This window comes from Xyrauchen texanus, chromosome 19 (genome assembly GCF_025860055.1).
Source record: "Xyrauchen texanus isolate HMW12.3.18 chromosome 19, RBS_HiC_50CHRs, whole genome shotgun sequence".
Classification (NCBI taxonomy): domain Eukaryota; kingdom Metazoa; phylum Chordata; class Actinopteri; order Cypriniformes; family Catostomidae; genus Xyrauchen; species Xyrauchen texanus.
This window is the reverse complement of record NC_068294.1, coordinates 8,706,092-8,725,385: the sequence shown is the minus strand read 5'-3', so window position 1 is coordinate 8,725,385 and position 19,294 is coordinate 8,706,092. Positions and strand designations below refer to the sequence as shown.

Sequence of the window (19,294 nt, the reverse complement as noted above, 5' to 3'; positions counted from 1 at the left end):
ATAGACAGACAGACGATAGATAGATAGATAGTCAGACAGACAGATAGATAGATAGATAGATAGATAGATAGATAGATAGATAAATAGATAGACAGATAGATAGATAGACAGACAGACAGACGATAGATAGATATATAGATAGATAGATAGATAGATAGACAGAGGATAGATAGATAAATAGATAGATAGACAGACAATAGATAGATAGATAGATGATAGACAGATAGATAGATCGATAGATAGATAGATAGATAGATAGATAGATAGATAGATAGACAGACAGATAGATAGATAGATAGACAGATAGATAGATAGATAGACAGATAGATAGACAGACGATAAGATAGATAGATAGACAGACGATAGATAGATAGATAGATAGATAGATAGATAGATAGATAGATAGATAGATAGATAGACAGATAGATAGATAGATAGACGATGGATAGACAGACAGACAGACAGACAGACAGATAGACAGACAAACGATAGATAGATAGATAGATAGACTATAGATAGATAGATAGATAGATAGATAGATAGATAGATAGATAGATAGATAGATAGATAGATAGATAGATAGACAGATAGATAGATATATAGATAGACAGATAGATAGATAAATAGACAGACAGACAGACAGACAGACAGACAGATAGATAGATAGATAGATAGATAGATAGATAGATAGATAGATAGATAGATAGACAGACATATAGATAGATAGATAGATAAATAGACAGACAGTCAGATAGACAGACAGACAGACGATAGATATATAAATAGATAGACAGATAGATAGATAGATACATAGATAGATAAACAGACGATAGATAGATAGATAAATAGATAGACAGATAGATAGATAGATACATAGATAGATAGACAGACGATAGATAGATAGATAAATAGATAGATAGACAGACAATAGATAGATAGATAGATGATAGATAGATAGATAGATAGATAGATGGATAGATAGATAGATAGATAGATAGATAGACAGACGATAGATGGATAGATAGATAGATAGACAGACAGATAGATAGATAGATAGATAGACAGACGATAGATAGACAGACGATAGATAGATAGATAGATAGATAGATAGATAGATAGATAGATAGATAGATAGATAGATAGATGATAGACAGACAGATAGATAGATAGACAGACAGACAGACAGACAGACGATAGATAGACAGACAGACAGACGTTAGATAGACAGACAGACAGACAAACGATAGATAGATAGATAGATAGATAGATAGATAGATAGATAGATAGATAGATAGATAGATAGATAGATAGATAGATAGACAGACAGACAGAGAGTTAGACAGACAGACAGACAGACAGACAGATAGATCTGTTTTTGTTGTGGTGAAGGCAGACTGAAGGGGAGGTGCTTCTCTCATGTTGAAGTAGGGCTGTAAAGATGCGCTTCTCTCACTGTCTCTGTCGGATTTCACAGCGACAATACACACGCCGGTGCTACTGTTCACCACGAATGTTCTTCACAATCCACTGAAATTATTAATTGTGCATGGGTCGATTCTTTGCGCAATTTATGATTTTACCGTCTATTGTATGATGATACGGGGCGTGCCTTTATACCGCTGCACGCTCGCAGGCGCAGTGCAATTTAGTTTTTTATTTGTATGCTGTTGTTTACATCTCGCGGTAAGATGCTCTGCAGATGTCGAGAAAATACATATGGGTGAGTGTCCTTGCATTCAATAGTGTAATAATGGCACGTCATTGTTATGTCTGAAATAGTCCTAGAAGATGCTTAGCGCTTGAAATTGTGTCAGATTGATTATTTGTTTGTCACGTGATTTATTGATTTATTCTAGTATCAGATGGACGTTGGCATGGCGACTCATCTCGCATCCTGGACAACCTGGAGCACTTTATCACTTATCCACATTGGCTCAGCCCTGCCAGACACAAAAGATCTCATGTGGACTTTGAGGTAATTTCTGGGAATAGAGGGTTGAGACTGAAATATTTTGCTTGTAGCATGCATTTAGCTTTATTGTAGTTACATTGTCATATGCCAGAACTTCACATTAGTGGAATTAATTTGCATTTCATTAAAAGTTCATACAAATAGTCTGAGTCTAAAATTCAGACAACCTTTGAAAATGCTTTTTGACCAAGTGAAAATGGTTCTATTTGACATTTTTAAACATATTATATCTGCATCACAACGGAAGTGAAGAATTTATTTAAATAAAACCTGATGATCCATGTCATCGGAGCATGATTTGAGAATGTTACCAATATTCTTACATTTAGTTAGTGACCAAGAAATAGAGCAGAATCTTATGTTAACCTGAAAATTGTGCTTCATGAGATCTTCATCAAGTCAAAAATATAATTTAACATCTCTGAGCCAACCTGACTACATTAGGTTACACCAACAAAACACATTTTAAGAGACTATAGAGATCAATTAGAAATAGCTCCTTAAGGTAAAATTTGCAGGTTACCATTTATTTTTTACAGTGTATCTAAAATAAAAAATAATTAAATTAAAATCACTCTTTATTTTGTAATATTCATAATATGTTAATTATTTATAGGTTTCTTTTATAAAGCTGCAATGTATTAGATCAGCTATCTACAATTTTGCATAATTAAATTTATTGGGTAATTCTAGGTAAACTGATTGCTTTACCTTCTCAGCATCCGCCTGAGGCAGAGGTCAAGATAACCGCAGAAGGACAAGATCTGATCCTGCAACTCCAGAAAAATGAGTGAGTTTGATGTGGCATATAAATAACCTTCTCCATTCAGTTTCATCCACTGCTATCCATCTCTACTCCACTACAGCCACAAATCACTTCCCAACAGGAGGTGTCATGACATTCTAGATATGACATGATACACTTGCAATTAAATGCCATTCATTTCACTGTACCAAAAATACATGTCTATGTGGTTCATTTTGGCACAACCATATGTGCATGTGTTGATGGAGGGTTTCTGCATTGCACGAGCATTAAACCATATGGGAATGACATCTGATATGCCTGCCCCAGGATACAGGAAGCTGAGTATTACACGTGGTTTAGTGTCTCCCCAGTGGTGCATGCCATTAGGGTGTAAGTTAATTAGTGCTCATGATAATAAGTTGATAAAGCAGAGTAGAACAGACAGGTTGATTGTTTCTAAGGTGGATTGTCAGCATTAAAAGGCTAATAACAGGACTTCATTGTGATGTATGAGTGAAATGATCAATGGAAGGGATTCTGTGTTGGTTCTCATTTATGTTTCAACAACTTTGTCTTGAATTTTTCTTCTGAAATTCCTTTGGAGAAATGAGAATAGACATAAATAGACAAGTCAATTGTTGACATACAGTAAGAGTATATGGCTATAACATGAATGTGAATAGCATTGCTCAGATAATTTGGTCTTGGAAGAATTTGATGAGATATGTTTGAGTTCATATTAAAATCCATTACTTTTTATTGCAGGGTTAATAAAGGGGTTCATTAATGACTAATAATTCATTTACAAATGCATTATAATCATTGATATTATAACATTGTAATAATATAATATGTAATTGTGGTTATAACAACATGAATAAAAAGACTGTCATGCAATTGCTAAATACTGAGCCATTTTTCCCACACATGTTGAGAACACTTATTCAACATGAGTAACCTATGAATATATACCTGAATGTAAAGTGGACACATCTAAAGAATTTATTTGGGAGTTGCCAACATTAGTGACCTTTATGCCAACATTTGTACCTATATGTACACATAACCTATGTTTTTTTTTTTATACATAGGTTATTTAATTTTTTTTACTAGACTAAAAGGCTCACTATTTGGCAAGTGTTGCATGAAAGTCATCTTTTTTATGTATGTTGTTATAACTGCATATAAATGATTTATAATGCATTTGCAAATTACTTATTAGTCATAGATAGATAGATCTAATTTATGTTTTTTCTTTCCTATGGTAAGTGCTGGTCAAAGTTTTGGTACTGTACATTAGTGAAGGTCCTGTCTGGATGTCAGAGCAGATGGAAAAGCCATAGGCTTTTAACTGAAGATCCATCTAAAACACGACTCCGTGGTGTCTGACAGAGATGACCCCAGGGGACAGCATCATGCTTTGGGCATTTGCGACTATGAGATTCTCCTCCACTGATCAGCCCTCTGCAGCCTGTTTAAAGCTGTAATATATGGACTGATGAAAACACCATTATTTAATTAACATAATGTTGTGTCAGTTTGTATTTTGGGAAGGATTTGGTTTATAACTTGCAAGAGTTTAATGGTTATTACACATACGATTAAGCAATATCCTTATACAGAGAGACACAATGTTATTGGATTCCAATCTGATGCAATATCATACTGGTCAATTCCAACACACTCTCAATGTGAAATCATTAGGGTTCATACAACTTTTCTAAAAAGTTTAGAAGGTTAATTCATATGATATCGTGTGACTGCACTCTGTTTGAATTCCTACGACGTTCACTACAGCCAATGACATCGCTGGACATAATTTCCATCTAATACGTGACAATTACTTGCTTCTGTCACACACAACAGCTTCCTATCATGTTTACATACTCTACTGATTGGTTATTAGATAAGGGGTTTGGGTTAGGGCATAATATTAATCCTTAAATCCTTGTGCGCAGAACTCACGCTTACTTCCACATTAGACATCTGGGCATTTGCAGGTGATGATGTCATACGAGTTTATGCAAACAACATCGTGCGAGACCATATGAAATAAACTCATAAATTATGTACGAATTTCTAATATCTACTTGTCACCTTTTAGATACATACATCACCTGTCAGTTAACTCGAGAACATGCATGAAGCTATACAAGGCAGGAAAATCAATTTTTTTAGCATAATAAAGAAGCACAATTTATTATTCCACTGTTGTCAGTTTTTACGTTCTTTGATCGAAATCTCGACCAACCGCTTTTGAGATTTCAGTGTTTCCCAATTCAAGTAGATAGGAGCTTCACTGTCATGACAGGAAATAGCTTCCCGGGAGCGTTCCAACTATGGCCGCCAGTGTACTGACTTGCTAGAAGTATTTGGGTGATACTTAAAATGATATAAATGTCAGTTCATTAAATAACAATTTAAAACATGTATTCAGATTCAGACAGGAAACAGTAGGTAGACTTTTCTTAAGCTAAAATGTTTCTATGCTATCAGAAATTCAAAACACTGCCCCCAGTGTCGGAACTGTTAAGTGTTGTTGGGCATAGGGGCATGAGAGCTCTATTTTCTGTGTAATGTCCAAGGAAAAATGCATCCTCAGAAGTGTGCTCATCTCTGATTGTGCAAACGTGATTACTTCCTAGTTTCAATGCAGGTTCCAAACCAGGGTCTCCAACGCTGCTAACACAACACGCTTCCGGTCGCACAACAAAGATGCAAAGATAATCTCTCATCAAAGGCTCGGATTAACCTCATTGAAGTTTAGTGAGTAGTTAGACATTTTTTTCGTGTGTGTATGAGTCATCCCAAATTCTGAAAGACAGAGTCCCTCTCTTCTCTTCGTAGTATCTAATTCATTCATATTTTGTGCTTTGGAATTGACCACACATGCTTTTCTTTACCTTTTTAACCTCTCTCTATCCACCCTCGATCTCTCAGTTGGAAAAGGAATCCATACTAATTAGATTTCTAGGTGGTGATTGTGAGTATACCAAAAATGTCTGCTGCTGTCATGTTAAATTGCCACTGCACTCTGATTAATAATTATTTTCTGAGAAACCTTAACAATTATAGTCAGTTTACCTCCATGACTGTTGTTATGTGTTTATACACTGCACACATGCCCACATATCGAAGTAAATACAAATATCACCTGAAAAATATCGGAATAGTGTACTGGCAGTTTTCTCTTATTAAGCTAAAACTCCTTACCTTGGTATAATGGGCAGTCAAGCTTTGTTCAAATTATCAATAACATTGGAAAACCTACCATAACTTTTTTGTTTAGTTTTCAATAATTATTTAAAATATTATAATACATTTACTGTACATAAAATGTATATTATGTTGCCTTTTTCTCCCATTTCCATTGAAATTTGGAAAGCACTTTGATACAAGAGTTGGAATCTTGTATAAAAATGGATAAAATGCTGATATATTTCACTAACAAAAATGCAAAAATGTACCATAGTATTACCATGTTTTTTTTTTTAAACATGGTACCATGGTAACCAGTGGTTAATAGATAAATACATGGATCAGCAAACTTTGGCCAGAATGACTGATTGTCCCATGGTAAACTTCCAATACAAGGAATTCCGTGTTCTAATCCGCCCTAATAAAACTTTTTATTTTGATAGACGAAGACCATCTGTACTTCAATGGATATACTGTATATTATGAGCAGGGGCGCATCTGTTTGCATTTTGCTTTGTGTCTTAACTAGAAAGTCTGGATGCACGAGAGAACATTTATGCATTTGGCACACGCTTTTATCCAAAGCGACTTATAGTGCCTTTATTACAGGGACAATCCCCCCGGAGCAACCTGGAGTTAAGTGTCTTGCTCAAGGACACAATGGTGGTGGCTGTGGGGATCGAACCAGCGATCTTCTGATTACCAGTTTACCAGTTATGTGCTTTAGACCACTACACCACCACCACTGAACATTGGCGCACGCAGTCACTCAACACCACTGAAAACAGCCACAACAAGCATTCATCATAACAAATGTATTATAACATACAAACTAAATGGAAACTCCTGCTCAAGAACCGGGGATGTTTCTTCTGCATTAGACACCTTCCTGACGAAAGCTATTTCAAAACTATTTCAAAAGGTGGTGGGGACAAAATTGGCCAAGGTGAAAAAGGGTAGGGGCACGTCCCACTCGGCCCAGCCGCAAATTACGCCTACGATGGTAGTCATTCCGTGCCATTGCATAGATCAAATAGCAATGGTATTATTTGTATTAATATCTGATGTTGTTATGGACACAATTAGACATACATACAATCCCTTTAAAGCAGATCTAGACATGGGGTACTGGGGAGGAGGAGGGTTTCAGAGAGAAAACTCTCATAGTGCACTGCAGTGAATCTGGCCTATCTGCAAACAACTGAGGCTATTTAAATGCTAGACAAAGAGGAAGTACACAAGTTGATTAGCTAACAGACAACATCTCAGACTACACTGCCTTAAGCTTGCGCACTGGGGGTCTAAATTTATTTTAAGGCACAATTTACAATCATGTTTTTTTTTTTAATAAAACTGCACTATTATGACTCGAAGACATTACGATGATACAGCCTTTTCTGTTGAAGCATAATTTTCTGTAAACCTGGTTTGAAATTATGTGTGTTGTGAAAAACGCTATACAAAATAAAAATTACTTGATCTCTAATTATCTCTATCAACTTGCTCCGTGTAGAGTTTCATGACTAAACTTAGAATAATTTATGTGGGTTTTTTTGCATATTCCGGATGTATGTAGCTGCCTACATCCTCTTGTATGGTTTATATTCAGGGAAAGAGTTGGCTGACATTGATGAAATTACAATGACAAAGATTTCCTGCAGCACAGAAATGAAGCCATATCTGTGCATTCTGCCTTTATGTTTAGTTGTACTTCTCAATTGTTCTATTTGAAAGTAAGAGCTCATGCACAGAATATCAAAAAGCAGCTGTGAATCTCCAGGAATCTGTAGTCAATGGCCGTCATCCAGGGTAGATTCATCTCAGTCTGAAGGAGAAAGGGCCTGTGTGTGCACTTATGTGTGTTGGCAAAGACTTACAGCTTTTATCCTGATGAATGTTTGCCCTCATGGACCCAGGAGGTGATTGGGTTTAGATGCAGGCAGGCCATTGCTGACTCAAGTCTTGCAAGGGTGTTGAGACGCGGAGGTCAAGGGACACTTTGGATAGCCATCTGGGGAGATATTATTTAGGGCTCAGGCGAGTTTCTGGTGTAGGAGGGAACAACCCAACACTCCAATAGCTCTGTTTGACTGCTTGATCTCTTTTGCACCAGTATGCAATAGAATAAATAATCTCAGACTGTGTGTGCTGAAGTTTCTTTCACTTTTTTTGAAAACAAATTTTTTTTATTTCTGTCCACTCTCTTTGTCTCCTGTGGGTCTGAAGATGTCAGAGGAAGCATTAGAATCCGTACTGATGCCTTGATCTCCCATATGGTTTCAGTCAGATTTTTGGCTTGTCCTCAGTGTCATTATAATGATACATAAGCAGGAGATTGCTGGTAAGTGTAGTGTTGTATTCAAAGGTGTAAAAATTTTGTTTTGTGTGCTATGAAAACAACTTTCAGAACTTGATGGTCTCTATGGTCCAGTTTGGTCTGAAGATGATATGAGCCAAATTGGTGGATAGACAATGGCAAATTTGGTATAACTGTACTCACCATGACCCAAGGGATCTAAGAAAACCAGCCAATGCTATCAGATTGTGACAATAGGCCAAATAAATCAGAATTTAGAAGCATTATAAAAGTTTCTTTCTTTCTTGTTTTGTTTTAGCACTAGATTGTGTTGCTCCCAAACATCTCAGGTACCTTCAGGGCATGGGGTCAATGACACATACCAAGTTATTCACCAAAGCGTTTGTAAAATACAATTAAAAAAAAAATTGCGTTTATAAAATTAAAATGGCCAATGCGCAATATGGCTGACCTAGGAACACTGGATATCATTCGAATATGTATGTCCCAAAGAAAATAAAGAGATCAAATCACCTCATGATTTTAGGCCAAACTATTTAGAAGTCATAAGAAAAAGCAATTTTTTCAGTTTCTCAAAACTTCCAAAATTGCTCAGGTCAGGGGATGATGGTTATGACATATACCAAGTTTAGTTTCAATACACCAAAGCGTTGCCAAGATATAGCTTTACGACCACTTTGGCATGCTCACTGTTGTTGATTCATTCACGTGGTCTATTTTGGTCTTTTTCAGAAAATGTTAAATGGCAGAAAATGTAGTCGGGTGTAAATTTAAACCACTAGATCTTATAGGGTTCAAAAGGTATGATCATAAACGTAAGTGCAACTCTGAGCTGTTGGTGGTGCTAGAGGGATTACATTTACATTTTACATTTACATTTATGCATTTGGCAAACGCTTTTATCCAAAGCGACTTACAGTGCAATTATTACAGGGACAATCCCCCCGGAGCAACCTGGAGTTAAGTGCCTTGCTCAAGTACACAATGGTGGTGGCTGTGGGGATCAAACCAGCAACCTTCTGATTAACATTTATGTGATTTAGCCCACTACATCACCACCACTCCATTACTGACATAGAGACTCCAATCAGTGTGCCAAACTTTAAAACTTTTTACCATTTTTACCACTGGTCTATGGGCTGCTATAGACCTCCCACACATACGAAGCATAATAATAATAATAATAATAAGAAGAAGAAGAAAACTAACAAACACTATATAAATGTATGAAGTGACCCATTTTTTATTGTGTGCTTTCTTCTTTCTGTTTGTTTATTTTCCTGTACATGGTAATATATTGGCATGTTCGACTTTCAAATGACCCCTTTTGAGGGCTGGTTCACTGTCAGATAAAGGGCAGACCACTCGGACATGCTCTTTAGCACTATGCAGACGCTCTTGCACTCAGGCAATAAAAGCCCCTCCGTCACATCTCCAGCTCAGGAAATGCCCCAATTACATTATTCTCCCTCCAGCCCATCTCCTCTCTCCTTTTTGTGCCTACTAATCATTCAGCAAACTGTTTCTTTGTGACACACTCATTTCATCTTTCACTCTTACACTCTCTGTACTCCTTCACCCGCTTTCCTCATCTCTATTTCTCCCTCGACCTTCTTCTATAGTGATGTCATTTGATACGTGGAGAAAATGTGGCCCACTGACCCTCAAGACATTGCTCCTCCGCACTGAAATGAGCTCTTTGTTTCAGCTGCTGCCAGACGGTTGTGTCTCAAACACACAGCTCTTCATCACTGCATCTGTCTGTCCTCGTTTCAACATCTTAGTGCTCCCTAGACACAAAATCATTCCTATCCATTTTGCATCTTTGTACAGTATTAATGTTGTCTTTCCTTATTGTACACTGGATGAAAGAAAGAATGAAAGAAAGACAGAAAGAAAGAAAGAAAGAAAGAAAGAAAGAAAGAAAGAAAGAAAGAAAGAAAGAAAGAAAGAAAGAAAGAAAGAAAGAAAGAAAGAAAGAAAGAAGAACTAAGAAAGTTAAGGCTCTGATACACTCACGGTGAAGTTCTTCTTCACTCAGAGCTAGAAAGAAAGTTGAATCAGTCAAGCAAAGGTAGGCGAACATTCAAACACTGCCCACATCACTGGGGCTGACGTATTAGAAAATAATTTAAATATAAGATGCACGGTTTTCTTTCATCAGACTAATCGTAAAACGTTAACAAATGGGACATAAAATGTGTTAGGCCTATCAATGACTATATGCCTCATCCTATGAATAGAATCCACATGAGATCAGTAAAAGAATCTGTTGAAACCACTCGATGATGATTAACAGAAATATATATGTAGTAGATAATGTCTATTTTGTCATGCTTACATTCTACATACATTACGCTAATGCTAATGCTAATACACTATACATAGCCATAATATGCACTGGTTTCCCTCTGTATTTTATGATGAATTTTGGAAAAATTAATCTAATGAACTCTTAATAAAATGCAGTTTCGAACTCAAAAACACTTTATATTTGGCCATATTTTCCTCTAAATTATGTTGCACTCGTTCTTTCTTTCACTAGAAGTTTGTTGGTGCCTTTAAATACCAGCTGGTGGTAGTGATCCAAAATCTTCTCTAATTTTATAGAGAAGATTTAGATTATGTTTGCTGTACACTGTAAAAAAAAATCCTGTTAAATGTATGGTAAAAAACTGCCAGCTGTGGTTGCCAGAAATTCGCTAATGTCATTCATAGCACATTATTGCAGTGGGCGGTCATTCCTGGGCTTGTTTCACTGGCTATGTTGGCCACGGTTCTTTTATTGGTGGATCTCTCTTCAAGATTATGGGTAATGTAGTTTTTTACCAGGAATTCCACTATCAAACATGTTTTTTAAACAACAATGTTGAAATAATGCAGACTGATGGCTTCATCAAATGAATATACCATTGAAGATCATCCTTGGAGCTCATGGTAGGTCAGTCTTTAAAAGTATATCATTTATCATTGAAAATCAATTAATCTATTGAAAACATTTATGGGATTTTTGCTCCCGGAACCAGACTATTGCGCTCTATTCAAAACTATATCAATTAATGGTTGTCTTGTACCTTTGTCTTTATGTCTGGTTTTCTAAAATTTTGCCTCAAATCAAAGTTAATAAAGTTGTGATTCACCTCGAAGCTGGTTGCTTTGGGTTATGGCTTACAACTGTTTTATGAAGGATTTAATGAAAAGCCTCTGCTAAAATTAATGGGAAAAATACTTTTGGTGCCAAGATGGCTGAAAACTTTGCCTGGAACTGTTGCGCTCTATTGCGTTAAGCATTGTATTATAATGCCCTTTACAGGGGCTCCCTGTACATTAAGACAGTTTCATTTGTACCACAGTCAAATCCTCTGCAGACACCAGTATTGCATTAATCTATTTTTGCTTTGAGTTTTATAGGTGTCTCTCCATAGGTGTTTGTGATTGCGTAGCTAAAACAACTGCCTAGATGCCACAAAAATTCCATTAATTAATCACCCAGTAGGATCAGGGCCCTCCTTTCTGTTGTAAAATACCCCCCATCTCTTCATCTCACACACTTATTTTTCCAGAGCCTAAGGGACTATGGCGTCATGCGCAGCCAGTTTGAGTTCATTGTTAATTTATGATTCTTCTCTCTGGGCCAGTGGCTGCTTGTGTTTAGGCTCAATATAGCATCATATTTTTGGTCATTGGTGGCAGTGTGGCAGTTTAAGTGTGCTCCTTGTTTTAGTTCCTTCAAAGTGCACAGCAGAGGATGAGATCAACAGGCGTGCTTTGTTTAAGTGCTATTGTTGGATAACAGATGCATTCAGTCAAAACCCCCTGGCCTATTGCCCCATATCTGTCCTGAGAGCTTTTCCACCCTCGCGGATAGTATCTGGGGGCAAACTATCCTTGCTAGTGTTGGGGTTCTGACATGGCAAATTTTGACATTCACTGCAAAAAGTAACTTTTCTTAATCGGTATTTGTGTCTTGAGTCCCAGAATATTAAAACTGTCTTACAAGACAAATTTATACGAGAAGCAAAATTGCATGCAATATAATGGGAAAGTTCACCCAAAAACAGAAAATGTATTAGCCTCATTTTGTTGTAAGCCTGTATGAATTTCTCCCTTCCATGGAGCAGAAAAGATGTTAGGCAGCATGTTAGGGACTGATAGCATTAATAGCATCAGTCACTATTCACTTTCAACTTTTTTCTATTCACTGGAAGTAAATGATGACTGAGACTGAACATTCTGCCTAACATCTCCTTTTAACTGTAGAAATGAGAGCATACAGGTTTTGAATAAAATGAGGGTGAGCAAATAATCTATCCCTTTAAGACTTGTTTTTAGAGAATATATCTTGAATAAAGATCTCTGTTTTTCTTACCACATTTGGAAAATAGTTTTTTCTCATTATAAATGGATAATTCACCCCAAAAATCAAAACTATCTCATCATTTACTCACCCTCATGTCATCTCAGATGTGCATGACTTTCTTTCTTTTGCTGAACACAAACAAAGATGTTTAGAAGAATATATCTGGTTTGTAGGTCTGTACAATGCAAGTGAATGGTGGCCAGAACTTTCAATGTCCAAAAAGCACATAAAGGCAGCATAAAGTAATCCATAAGACTCCAGTGGTTAAATCCATATATTCAATATCTTTCATCTTTAAGTTCATTTTACTATAAATTTCCACTTTCACATTTTTCTTTTGTTTTTGGTTGTACTCATTGTTAGTGCTTAGTGCTCCTACTGAGCAGGGAGGAGAATTTATAAAAAAAATAAATACAATTTTTTTTTAAAAAAAGTATCCAGATGGATGGATTACTTTTATGTTTCCTTTATGTGATTTTTGGACCTTGAAAGGTCTCGCCAACATTCACTTGCATTGTATGGACCTACAGACCTGATTCAACTAAAAATCTTCACTTGCAAAAGAAAGTCATACAACCAATTTTCATTTTTAAGTAAAAAATTTAATTGGCTAAATAAACGAAACATTATAAATAAAAAATAAACCTGCCAATTTATGCTGTCCCTCAGAAAATTATTGGCTTTTAAAATGGGGGGGAAATGCGTAGGCCTGCTTTTCTTTCAAAATCAAGACTGTTCATTAAATGTCACCCCCTCAGCATGTTCATACTGAACTACACGCCATTACTTAAAGGACACATTTGGTGATAAATTTTAGTGCATGTTAATACACTCTAAAAAATGCTGGGTTAAAAACAACCCATTTGGGTTATTTTGGCAACCCAGCCACCCGTTTTAATCCACCCAACTGGGTTAAAACAACCCAGCGCTGGGGATGTCCATATCTGACCCAGCATGTTGGGTTAATTTGTTTAACCAATCTATTGGTTAAAAATGACTACACTGCTGGGTTAAAATGAACCCAATTGGGTTGGAAATTTACACGGATATCTTGGTCATTTAAACAACTTTAACACACAAAATGACAAGAGTAATACATGCTACAGTAATAATAAAATGGTAAACATTTTACATTATTGAAACCCTGAAATGTATACAATACACACAACTAGACACCAGTTTTCAGTGTTTGCATGAGTTTGTTCAAATTAAGTGCAATTACAAAGGATACAAAATTTACTTTTTGCATTCAACCAAACTTTCTAATATAACATAACAAGCTGAGCAACAAGCACAGGAAAACAGTCAAAATAAATGTTTTGTCGTCATAGTAAAAATTTCAATTCTTAAAAAAACAATTCATTACAGTTTTTTGCCCTTGATTCTGGCTCTGCACTGACAAAACTCAATCAACATACAAAAATAAATTAAATGCTTAAGATGAAAACACTGTTTTGATGTGTAGAATGCATTAAATGCAAACATCTACAACAATATAAGAAGTTTAGACAGATCCTTAGTGGGGGATTCAGTTCCAGGAAGTCCATACACCACAATCTGTAAAAATTCCCACACTGGGGAACACGGTTTGGGGAAATTGATATCTAAGGTGTAGAATGCCTTAAAGCAAACATCTACTGCTGCCAGCAATGTGTTTTGTCAAATGATTCTCCGTTTATTACAACAAAGGCTTGAAAGCGCTGGTTGTTGTCTCCAAGCATCAGGACATATGGAAATTTGGTGGTGTTTTTTGCACGTCGCAGGTACTCAGCCATATTGGTATCAATCTGGAAAGAAAAAAATAAATAAAACATAATATACTGTAACTCTGCATCAATGTAAGAAGAATACAACTCTTGAATGTTTGGTCACTATGCTTAAAGCACTAGTTTCATTGAAGTAGTTAATGCGACTCACAATTACTTTGTATGCTGCACAGCCAGTATAAAATGCTGAAATCCAACATGGTGGCTACGTCAATAAAATCCTCACTGGTTCTTATGTCATGACATTTGGTCTCAGGATAGACAAGAACCAATGTTTGAAGTATTGGTATTTCCCCATATTTGATTAGGGCTTGAATTGATAAATTATATATATTTTTTGAGAGCAAATAATAATTTATAGGAAAAGTCCACCCAAAAATACAATTGTCATAATTTAACTCACCCTCACGTTATTCAAATTCTGCATGACTTTGTCATCTTCAGAGCATAAATGAAGATATTTGAGCTCAGTTGTTTTTGTCCATGTCATCAAAAGCAACCAAACCAAAAGTTTCAAGCTCCAAAAACAACAATTACACCATGTGGCTCAAATCGTATATCAGAAGTGTTCTGATGCAATACAATAATTTTATATGAGAAACTTAAATTTATCTAAGTCATCATTTACTCTCAAATCATTACACTCATTCTAACTTGCATATACAAAAACTACAACAATGCCATTAAATCAAACCTAATGTTATGACATCATGATGTCACTGAGTATCAATGAGGTTTGATGCTAGCAGAGTTTTGTGATGTAATTTTGTATGTGTTATGTGTGTCCGCTGATCGGTGTAGTGATTTGATCACCACAGCGGATGATCCACATCTTTTATTTGGCACGTTTTACACCGGATGCCATTCCTGATTCAACCCTGCCCCTTTATCTGATCTTGAGTGATTTAAGTGTGTATAGTCATCAATTATCAATCTAATCATCATATAAAGTGATAGGATCACTTCAGAACACTTCTGATATATGACCCGAGCCGAGAACTTTTATGATGCCTTTGTGTCCTTTTTAAGCTTGAAAATACAAGTCATCATTGTCTGTCATTATATGGACATGAACAGCTGAGAACATTCTTCAAATGTCTTCATTTATGTTCCAAAATTGAACAAAAGTCTTACAGGTTTGGAATGACAAGAGGGAGAATAAAATAATGAATTCTAATTTCTTGCAGAATTGTTCCTTTAAGTGAATACTAAGACATGTTTGGGTGCTTTAAGCTTTTGGAGTCATTAACTGCAAAATCAGAGCATTGTATATGTAGAGTGCAATGTTTTTAGAAATAACTGTTAACTTACAGGCTGTATGTCTATGAAGGCCTTCCTGGTTTCTATGAAACTTAGTCTAAACATTGTCTTTCCAATCTTGTAGACAGATGTTGGAAGCACCATATGAAGGAACAATAATGCGATGTCACTCTGTTGGTCTTTAGAATGAAAACAAACAAAATGTTAACAAATCACTTCAAATGTTAACAAAAAGTCTTGTTAAAGGTGCACTCAGTAATTCTAATCCAACACACTGTCAAATTCTGCAAATATCTCCTCACAGTCTGCTAGCTGTAAATGGGACAAAAACAAAGTGGACTGAACCAATCTACACAACACTACTCAAGCCAATCAGCAACAGGGGGTGGTTCTTGCATGTGCACAGGATGAGGGGTAGGGGCAGAGAGAGAGAGGGAAATTCATTACCGTACATTCACACCAGAGGCGGTGAGAGCGTCAAATCGACCGGAAGTCATTCGTTTTCAATGACAGCCAGCGTCTTTCGGCGGCGAGAAGCGGCGCGGCGAGTCTTGGGCGGCGTGGGCGTCAGATGGAAGTTCAAGTGCAGTCAACATTATGGTAATGAGCTGTGACGCGGTTCGGCGGCAACCTATTGGAATATAGAAGTGCTCCGCTCTAGCGAAGTCTAGAGAACACAACCGTGTAAACTTTGGTTCCCACCAAACATTAGTTCCGAAGATAAAATGGAGGAGAAACTAATTATTGCCGTGACGGGTTTCCCTGTAATATATATCACCAAGACCACAGTTATTATTACAAATGTATTTTATTTTGATAACAAACAACTATAATTTTAATTACTTTCTGCCATCGATATATTTCTTATTTTCACATTTTAAAGAGTTCATGAGGATATACGCTACTTGTGATAGGTCGGCAAAAAGTAAATGGTCGACATGTCTGGATGTTTAAATTGCGGCCCCTTTAAATATAGTTCACAAAACAAAGCATTCTGAACAAACGTTGCCGCCTATTTCAACTACGACAGAGCGTCCTTGAGCGTCAAAGGCAGGGCAGCCAGAGCGAATTTTGACGCTCTCGCCGCTTCTGGTGTGAACGTACAGTTAGAAGAGCGATGGCAAATCTGGCTGATGCAAACTTTCTAAACTCCAAGGAGGACAAATGGCTGAAAGAATCAGACAAAGAGAAAAAGATCAGGAAAAAGAAGGATTATGATAAGTTGAGGGTTAGGAACTTCATCAACATTGGCGAGGCTTTTCAGTGGTGGAGAGACTCCGAGAAGATTTGGGGAGCAGAGCTTCCAAAATAGCACTGAAGTGAGGGGTGTGTTTGTTTTGGCAGTTGAGTTTGAATGAATTTTATTTGGCACGTTTTACACTGGATGAATAAAATTTGCAATCAAATGTAAAACTTAACGCAGTAACTAGTTAGAAGCAGAGCAGGACATTTCGACACAAAAAATTACCAAGCAACTTTCAGACAAAATACTACATAGTTAGCTATATTTAGACATGTTTTCCGTTAAACGTACAGCTAAATAGCGATAATTCGCTAGAAAAAGGGCGGGACATTTTTTGAAGTACCTTTCTGACAGAAAAATCAAGTTAGAAAGATAAACTTCACCCTATCACATTTTAGGTAGATAAATATCCAATATAGTACATACGTTTATAATGAAATAAGCGAAATTAATGGGCGGAGTGATACAGACGGGCGGAGTGATACTATATGAACACTCGAGAGAACCGTTGGAACTTGTTTAACGTGACGTGCCTGCTCTCTATACGCAACCCAGCGCTGTTGGGTTGCTGGTGAGGAATGGTTGCCAACCCAAGTTGGGACAAATCAACCCAGCTTTCTTACCCAACAGTCTCAACCCAGCGATTGGGTAGAAAAAAGAACCCCGCATTTTTTAGAGTGTAGAGCACAGCACTGTTAAAAACAGTATCTGGTTCTAGTTTTAGAATTGGCCTGATATCTCTTGACTGCTGTCTATTCAAACTGAAGTGCCCCTGCATTTAGATATTTTAGGTTCAAACTGAATAGAAGAAACTCATTCAGTAAATTTGCACAAATGAATCTTTAGCAACCGCAGGAGATGTTTGGAAAATACTTGGGAGATATCCTCTCATACTTAAGAAACAGGACAACTTTAAACAAAGGTTTTTATTCCCTTTTCACTCTTGCTTTTTATTTTTTATTTTGGTGTTTGCCAAGGCAAGCATTACTATTAGTACTGCTCATAATTTAAGGTTTGGGTTTTGAACAAATCCCTAATCTTCTTATATATTAAGCATTAGCGCTATATGAATGATATAGTTTTGCGGCTTCCTGATTAGAAGTGCTATTGCTTTCCTTTAAAAGAATTTCCTAAGCCATCAGACTCACGGTTTTCACCTGGCAGTAAAACACGTCAAATGTCATTTTATTTTCCATTGTGGGAACTGAAGTAGTTTCAGTGAAGTTTCTTTTATCTGTGCGTTTTTTCAGCTTCGGGCACTTTCATGTCCCAGAGGTTGATTTCCTCAAAACGAATAGAAAACTTGTCTCGTTTAAACCCACTTAAAACTTTTAACCAAACGTATTTATTTTTTAGACTTTTCAAAATGCCTTTTGTATAGATTTTACTGTTTTACCATTGTCCTGGACTCTCAATATTTGTCAGAGTGATAGCAATACAAACAGACCCAAGAGTGGAGGAACAGTTCAAAAGGATTTATTTACAATAATTATAAGTAGTCACTGAGTTGTTGATGTCGAGGATACTGAGAAGCACGCATGCCATGGCCGTGCAAGGAGCAATCAGTGAAGAGTGTTCATAGAATGTGTGTGCGCACGTTGTGGAAGTCAGGAATAGATTTGTGGAATCCTCCGCTGAAGCTTAGTGAGATGCAGAACAACAGCCAGCAGGGTTGGGCAATCTAGCGCCGACACACTGGCAAAGACCAGGTTACTTAACACCAAACAACAATCTAGCAAAGATACTGAGAGCACGAAGGGCTTAAGGAGGGAGTGAATTAGGGGGGAACCAGGTGTTGCTTGACACACTTATTAGGTGCATGATCAGCGTTCCCCTGGGAACAATCAATGTTCCCATGAAATCACTGATCATGCGTGCCAGCCGTGCCTGCGAGACATGAGGGAGAGAAAATAACAAAACATAAAAAACAAACAAACAAATTCGCCTGAGCCGTGACAATATTAAACTATGAAAATCAATTATAAAAATACAAATTATTACATGTTTAAATTTATGATAATCTAAACAAAGTGAAATAAACATTATTAAACATTTCATTATTTATTGAGTAAAATTATTTATGTTTTATATTATATTATTGTATCGTTTTGGGGTTTGTTGACATTACATCATCATCATGGAAACAAAGTTGGCTATAACTTTATACAGAAAAGGTTCGTAAGTTATTTCATCACACTAAAATCATGTTAACACACATATTGTTTATGTCTTGTGGCTATACTTTTGAAACAGTGAGTATTAACATTTACGGACTGTCCCCATTCACTTCCATTGTAAGTGCCTCACTGTCATCCAGATTTTTGCTTTTTTTTTAAGAAAAGGAGGGATGAGTCGAAATAATTTTTAGTGGTTATCAACATTATGCCATGAATTCTGTCAGTATTGAACACAGAATATTCCTTTATGGGA

General features: G+C 36.5%; 1 protein-coding gene across 2 annotated transcripts in view; it reads left to right on the top strand.

Moving 5' to 3' along the window:
- Window positions 1-1,467: 1,467 nt before the first annotated feature.
- LOC127659462 (disintegrin and metalloproteinase domain-containing protein 19-like) overlaps window positions 1,468-19,294 on the top strand; it is a 40,609-nt gene continuing 22,782 nt past the window's right edge. For both annotated transcript variants that reach the window (XM_052149302.1, XM_052149301.1), the window contains exons 1-3: window positions 1,468-1,720; window positions 1,857-1,975; window positions 2,692-2,762. In XM_052149302.1, coding sequence (XP_052005262.1) covers window positions 1,591-1,720; window positions 1,857-1,975; window positions 2,692-2,762 — 320 coding nt within the window. In that variant the 5' untranslated portion in view covers window positions 1,468-1,590. The remainder of the gene's footprint in view (window positions 1,721-1,856; window positions 1,976-2,691; window positions 2,763-19,294) is intronic.